This window comes from Acomys minous, assembly GCF_964271855.1.
Source record: "Acomys minous genome assembly, chromosome: 3".
Taxonomy (NCBI): Eukaryota; Metazoa; Chordata; class Mammalia; order Rodentia; family Muridae; genus Acomys; species Acomys minous.
The window spans coordinates 56,515,148-56,522,642 of NC_140485.1; the positions used below are offsets into that span (position 1 = coordinate 56,515,148).

Genomic DNA, 7,495 nt, shown 5'->3' on the forward strand with positions numbered 1-7,495 from the left:
ACTGCCCCTGAGAGGGCAGAACAGAGAGGCATTGTTTTGGGAGAAAGAGAGGCAGCATCCTCTGCAACCCAGGAACTACTTTCCCTCCCATAAGTCAAGAGGCTCCTTAAAGACCCTCTGCCAAGGGCAGAAAAGGTTTCAAAATCCATCAACCTGGTCCTATGGCCCCTCCCAATGCATGTCAGTTCCCATGACATTACTCTTATGTGGCTGGCACCAGAAACACTTACTCTGTGGGCAGCACCAGTTACTGGGTAAGTGTTTATTAAAGCACCCCTTCCTCACCCCAGAGGTGGGCTCGGTGCTAGGTACATGCAGGAGATGACACTTGTTGCATGCTTAGACACATAAAGATGTACAAATTCACAAGGTTTCTGGCCTCGGCAAGAAAACACTACAGCTAACAGTTCTTTCTACAACCCAAGTGTCGTAGTAAGAGCCCTGGCCTTCCCAGAGAGACTGCTAAGGCCAAGTCTCTCTGAGACAGGAACCAGCCCAGGTCCTGCCTTGTGTGAAACCATCTCAGTGTAAGACCAGAATCTATCCAAGGTGGCTGGTATTTTGATATCCGACTCACAGAAAAGGGCATTCACAAAGCCTCTTATTCTGCGAACTGCCAAGGTGCAGACTGTTCTTCCAGTGTCCCCAAACCCTGATGGTCCTTGCAGATGAACTCAAACGAGCCATTTTGGGTTTCAGCTCTCATACCAGCTCTTCACTGGACGCCAACCTCCAATCTGGAAGCAAGCTCAGGCCTTACTCCAATTTCTCCTAAGGCCTATGAATGAAGCAAGGGGTCACAGTGGGTACAAAACACAACACATCCTCACTGGCACCATTCCCAGGTTACAGGTATGCTTCTAGCGGGACAACTGCTGACCTCCAATGTCAAGTAAAAGAGAGGCTTGTAGAGAGCTGAGGAGGCTGTGGCGAATGAGGGGACAGCAAGCATATTCTCCTGCCCTGCCCTGACTAAGCAGGCAAGGCCAGCACATAGTGCCTCCGCGTTGTGAGCAGCCTACAGAGGCCACACGGCTTTCTCCTGATTACCTCCCACACACCTAGGGCTTGTGAAGCAGTCTGTAGAGTTCACAGTGGTTTTGGAAGGAAAAGGCCTTCGGGAAGCTCTGGGTCTTGTCCCCTTGTTGGTCTCTTGCTGCTAAGGTAGCCCAGCTTGGAGCCACAGTCAGATAGAGCAGGCAGTGGCAGTCCAAATGAAGTGTGAGGTCCCCTTCACGGTACAGCCTGGAAAGACTCTTCAGAAAATAGCCATCCAAGAACCCAAATGATGCCCATGCACCGCGGGGCATCTGGCGGCATCAGTGCAGTTAGAACCAGAAGATGCTCTAAGGCAGCTCCACACTTAGAAACCCGTTTTGCTTTTTGAAAATGAAAAACGCTGCCCTCTGCACTACCGGGCACTGCCATGTATGTTTAACAGTCTTCTGGAAATACCGAAAAGCTGAGGACAGCAGCATAGGCCATGTGACTGCAAGGATCACTACAGTGCCTCAGGTGGAGCCCACCTAGAACCAGGGCAGCAGGGAGAGGCCAGAGAAGAGCCAAGCAAAGCATGAACACCTACATGGGCTCGCCAGGCGTGGCCACTGTGTTATGGATCCTTCCATGAAGTGTCCTTTGGTCCTCTCTGGTCCTACACCAGGGAGGGAGCTCCATGACAGAGGCCATGGAGGTCATCTTGATGCTTTGACCTGTCCCATGATGTTATAATGTCATTCTCTAGGACCGAGCATCCTGAGCCGGAAGGAAAGGCCATTCAAGGCCCCAGATGCTGAAGGTTCAGGGTCAACCTAGAGAGCGGTGACCTGTGTGAGCTCCGTGTTGGGTGTAGATGGGCTCTGGGGGCTGACAGGCACCATGGGCAGGTCCACGCCTAGTCATGCCGGCCGTGGTACTGTCTCAGAAGTCTTGCAAGCAAAGCCCACATCCTTGGCAATGCTGCGCACACGATCAGAAACCTGCATCTCCCGGTGCAGGGCCGAAGCACAGCAGAACTTCCTAAAACAGGCCTTGAAATTCTCATCCAGGAAAGCGTAAAGAATGGGGTTGAGGCAGCTGTTGACATAGCCCAGGGCGGTGCAGAAGCGCAGGACGGCCACTGCGGTCTCGCTGCCTGGCTGAACACCCAGTCCTTGGACCAGCACAAAGACCTGCACAGGCGTCCAGCAGCCCACAAACACAGCCACCACCACCAGCACCAGGCGCGTGATCCGCCGCAGGTTCCGGTCCTTCTCTCGGGAGCCTGAAAGCAGACGGACCCCGCGGAGCCGTCGGATCATGAGGCTGTAGCAGACAGAGATGATCAGCACAGGGATGATGAAGGAAAAGAGGAAGATGCAGATGGCAAACACGGGGCCCCAGTAGTCCTGAGGAGCAGGGATCTCCACCAGGCACTCGATCTCTGCAGGAGAGAAATGGGGCGGGGGGGTCAGAGGGGCCACCGAGAACCCAGAGAACTAAATGGTCAGGGAGGAGGACCAGCCACTGACCTTCATCTTCCACTTGTGCCGAGCCCATGACGGCAACAGGGACACCAACCACCGAGGCCAGGGCCCATATGGCCACGTTAACAGCCTGGGCTTTGCTGGATGTCCGAACATCAAGGGCGCGGATAGGATGGCAGATAGCCACATAGCGGTCTACACTCATGGCGGTCAGAGTGAACGTGCTGGTGAACATGTTGTAGTAGTCAATAGCAATGACGGTCTTGCAGAGCGCATTCCCAAATGGCCAGAAGCCCAGGAGGATATCTGTGCCCTGGAAGGGCAGTGTCAGCAAGACCAGGGTGTCAGCCAGTGCCAGATTGAATATATAAATGTTGGTGGCGGTTTTCATCTTGGTGTGCCTGTAGAGGACAGGGAGGAGAAGGGCTCTGTTTGGCCACGTTGGCTAGACTTGGCGGCAAAGGAGCCGCCATGAGGGTCATCGTCTTTGAATCTCTCGACCCCGGCATCTCCAAGGAAGCTTGTTAAATGGCAGCTCCTGCGCTACGCCCCAGGCCCACTAACGCCTGGAAACAAACGCTTTAACAAGCTCCCCATGTGATTTTTGACATCTACCGAAAGGTTTCAGATCTAGGGCACAACTGCTCTGGAAAAGCTGGGGGGAGTGGGTGGAGGGGGGGGGCATTGAGTACATATCTAACCTGAAATGTGAGGCATGTGGAAGGAATCAAGAGAGAAAGACGCTGTCTTCTCTCCCGAGTCTCAAGACCCCTCTCAGAGCCTGTAACGCTTATCAAAGAGCCTGTAACGTTTATCAAAGAGCGTCCAAGTGTGCACATGTTGTCTAGCAATGAAAACAGAAAATGGCGGGACAGCCAGAGGGCTCAGCCAGTAAGGGCAGCTTATTGCCAGTTCTGATGGCCTGAGTTCTATCTCCGGGACACACGTAGTAGAAGAAGAAACCAACGTGGTGAAAGGAGAAAACCGTCTCCCTCGTCTGCCCTACCCATCCAGACAGACACATACGTGCACATATATAAATGCAATATAATTTTAATTCCAAAAATAAAACAGGAAGTGGGGACAAGAACAGGAGATGTGCTAATTAGGCTTGATTGTATCCAAGCACCTGAAACCATGCTAGGAACATTATAAGTAATAAATATTAGTGGATGAACTAACGCTTATGACAGTGGTAGGGAGGGGTGACGATGGTGATGGTGGTGACGGGGGCGATGGTAGTGATGGTGGTTATGGCGGTGGTTGCACTAGGGATAACAGTAATCCAAGTCAGCTGCTATCAGGGAATCTGGGATTAAGTTCTGTTTCTTAGAAATTAAGCCCGGAGACCTCCATTACAATAAGTAACAATGTCAATGGTAATGGTAGATATCTGAGCCAAGCTCTTCACATAGATTTTTTTTTGTCTCATTTGAGGTTTACCAAAAAAAAAAAAAAAAAAAAAAAAAAAAAAAAAAAGCCATTTTGATTCTTGCTCTGTGGGGAAGAAAGAAGAGACTCAGAGGACTAAGTAGCTTTCATAAGAGCTTAGAACCGCTGGTGTGCAGAATGGGGCTCAGACCAGGTTTTTCTGACTCCTGGCATACACCCAACCCTAACATACTGTGTGCTGTCTCCTGGCCATTGTGACCACAGCAGTTCCTGAGAGTTCTTCTCCGGATGCTAGCATGCATTAGATGCTCTAATGCAGTAAAAAGGCTCCGAGAGTTTTAATGTCCCAAATGCAGAGGGAAAATGTAGGAGAGACGTGCTGATGACAAGAAGGGGAGGCAAGGCTCTTAAACTGGCCCAGGTTGGTGCACTTCTTGCCAAAGACACACCCTCTAACAAGAGGTACACGAGTCATGGAATAGTTTCCCACGTGGGTCCTCTGATGAGAGTCATGGCTGGGGAGACTTTTCCTACTGCACTGTCTAATCACATATCACATACAGACACATACGTGTGCGAGTGCACCTACATATGGCTAGATAATCCACGTTTCCCATTTAGTAAACGGAGAAAACAATTGCTCTGAAATCCTAAGAGGATGGTGATGAGGCAGGGTTCAGACACTGCACTACCCTGCCCTTCCTCTACCAACGCCACTCCTATCCCTGGTCCCATCAAGGGGGACCAGGACCTCTTTCTTCAGAGTCATCTTTTTTGAAAGAGGAAACATCTTATATCAGTGAAGAACCTTGCTCCAGTTATTTACCGTTCAAGCACCTCCCATGTCTTCCCAATGCCCAAAGAGTTTGATGCCCCCAGGCCGGCATTCTGGTCCTCACCTGCTGCATCCAGTCCCCCTCAATGCCCTCCCAGCTGGAAAAAAACAGAGACCATCATTGCCACAACACATTTACCCACTGCACACTCCTTGTGCAGCTTTCTTGTCCCCGCACTGTACCTCATACTGCCCCCATCAGTGTCCCCCCCCGCTCTGTCCACTCTACTTCAATCACCCAGACCTGCTGCCTTCTTTCAGTCCTCCAAATTTTCCCATTTCTGAGCACCATTAGAGCTTGGGCTCAGCCAAAGACATCCGCCACAAACAGGGATCCCAGGAGCCAAAAACCAAGGGCCTCGGGACCGGCACCAGCCCCTCTGCCTCTCTTTGACAAATCTTAGGGTCCTGTGTACCCAAGAGGTCATTCACACAGACAGCACGGCATTGGTCTTATCGGCAGCTCCAAGATTCCGGGTGGTGACACCTAAGCTGGGACAGATAGGGGACAGAACAGGAGTTGAGCATCAAGGCTGATCCTGCCCCCTGAACGGAGAGGAAAGAAATCTGACGGAGCAAAAAGGAAACCCATACTTGCTCAGATTCATCCAGAACAGCCTCCTGCCTCCAGTTCCCCCTCCACAGATTTTGGGGGGAGGGCCCAGCCTACCTGAGGATGACATACATGACGAGGCAGTTCCCCAGGAGCCCCCCGATGCACACGGCCAAGTAGAGCCCCACGATGGTGACCTTGAGTCCGAGGGGCAGGAAGGCGCTGTGACTAGCATTGAGCAGCAGGTGGTGAGGTACAGTCTCATTTAGGAGGGACAGGTTGCCTTGAAAGTGGCTGCCATACAAGACCTCCCAGAATGGGGCAGGAAAGAGGGACTCCATGCTGTCGCCCTGCAAAGCCACTCTGTACAGTTCCTGGAACAGGGCACAGAGATAAGTGACCACCGTGCTAGACGCAGTCCACTGAGGCCTTAGAATACAGCACACCTAGACTAGCAGACACATGAACACCTCCATGGGCACTCACCAACGCCAGGCACATGCACAGACACATGGACACAGACAAAGGCACACACATGGGCACATGATGACACACACAGAGGCATGGGAGCACCTTTACCCACAAGGTTACCTCATATTAGGGTGATAGACTTAGACAGAAGCTACACAGAGGTCACTACACAAGCACAAATGTCCACCCACAGAGGCTCAGTGGCAGACAGCCACCTGAATTTAAAAAAAAAAAAAAATGCCCAAAACATCATAAGGCACACCGGAGCACAAAAAAGGGGGAAAAAAACCCCACAAAAACATGGAATTTACCCAGAAATGCCTAGGATTCAGGCATTTCACATAGCTACCTCCCAGTGCTTCCCCACTCCCAGCTCTATGAGCAGGAGCAGCAGCAGCAGCCCTCACTAGAACCCTCTTACCTTCAACAGCACACACAACCTCTTCAGAAGCTGGGCCAAAATAGACCCTAACGCTTAGTAGGAAGGCAGGCAGGGGCACTGAGCAATGCTTCTCACTCCAGCGTGGGGTCTGCTCAGGCAGCCTGCGGATGGCTCCTAGCTCCTGCTCGGAAGACAAGATATAAACTAGACGCAGCAGCCAGTGCGGCAGCCAGAAGGGAGGAGGGGCAGAAAGCTGCGGCTGAGAGAGGGAGGGGAGGGGCTGTGCAGGTTGGAGAAAGGAGCCAAGGAAAGGAAGATCGCCAGACCAGAACCCCTAGGCTCCACACCAGTTGGAAACAGACCCCCCCCAAAAAATAATAAAATAATAATAATAATAATAAATTAGGGCACATATAAAGTGATGGACCCACCCAAGATAGACACGCTCAGGAGCTGGGACACACAAAGGGAGCATCCATAAACACAAAAAAAACGGGGACATGCACAGGCATTCAGACACACAGAGCCTCAGACACAAGAACGCACTCAGAGACGTACACAGAGAAATGCTCACCCAGAGGCAGGCGTGAGGCTGCAACACATGCAAATGTTCTTCTGTTTGGGTTGGGGGACAGGGAGGGGGGTTCAAGACAGGGTTTCTCTGTAGAGCCCTGGCCTTCCTGGAACTCAGAATGCATCTACCTCTGCCTCCCAAATTAAAGGCATATGCCACCACCACTGGTCAATGTTGTTTTGTACAGCCTAGCCCAGACCAGATTTTTGCCAGCTTTCCTGTCCAGGGCTGTCCTCAGCCAGGTGTCCAGTGGGGCAGTGCACCACAGCAATAGACAGCAATATCCTGAAACAGCTAATTCTCCAGGTAGAAGCCTTATTGCAAATAAGCAAGAGACTGTCCAGACTAGGGACTCAGGATTGCCCTGAATCTGCTCATACCTAGTGTACATCAAGCCCAAGACAAAACTCAGCTCATGGACCCCCTACTACACATGGCCACGGCCAGCTATACTATCCTCACACAAAGGAAAGCATCACACCTCTGAAGTCTGAAGCTGCCTGTCAATATGGCGGGAATAAGGGGAAGCCAGGTCTACTGGTCACTTGGAGCCACACACAGCTGAGTCCTCAGAAATGGGTCTTAGTATACACAGAAATTGCAAATTCCTAGGGACCTTCTTCTTTGCCAGCATAGGGGTCAGAGTCCACTGAGGTAAAAGCCTTAAGGTCATACAGGCTAGGGACCCTATGCTGAGTCTCTAGCCACCATTAAATCATAGGCTTGTTTTTCCTGTCTGGACTTAATGAGAGCCAGACCTCCCACATACAGCCAGACCCTGCTCTTTCTCCAAGGATGGGGACCTGGTTGCTAGGCAACTCAC

At 51.5% G+C, this 7,495-nt stretch overlaps 1 protein-coding gene across 6 annotated transcripts; it reads right to left on the reverse strand.

The window, feature by feature from the left end:
- Window positions 1-247: 247 nt before the first annotated feature.
- OPRL1 (opioid related nociceptin receptor 1) lies at window positions 248-6,798 on the reverse strand. Of its 6 annotated transcripts, none has more exons than XM_084775953.1 (5): window positions 6,673-6,798; window positions 6,138-6,279; window positions 5,363-5,619; window positions 2,511-2,866; window positions 248-2,422 (listed from the first exon to the last, which is right to left on the reverse strand). In XM_084775953.1, exons 3-5 carry the CDS (start codon window positions 5,584-5,586, stop codon window positions 1,899-1,901), a joined length of 1,104 nt encoding a protein of 367 aa, XP_084632079.1. In that variant the 5' UTR covers window positions 5,587-5,619; window positions 6,138-6,279; window positions 6,673-6,798; the 3' UTR covers window positions 248-1,898. The 6 variants fall into 6 exon arrangements, with proteins under 6 accessions (XP_084632079.1, XP_084632081.1, XP_084632078.1 ...); XM_084775955.1 differs by lacking the exon at window positions 6,673-6,798 and adding an exon at window positions 4,757-4,790 and having other exon boundaries at window positions 6,138-6,391; XM_084775952.1 differs by lacking the exon at window positions 6,673-6,798 and having other exon boundaries at window positions 6,138-6,386.
- Between the last annotated feature and the right edge of the window lie 697 nt (window positions 6,799-7,495).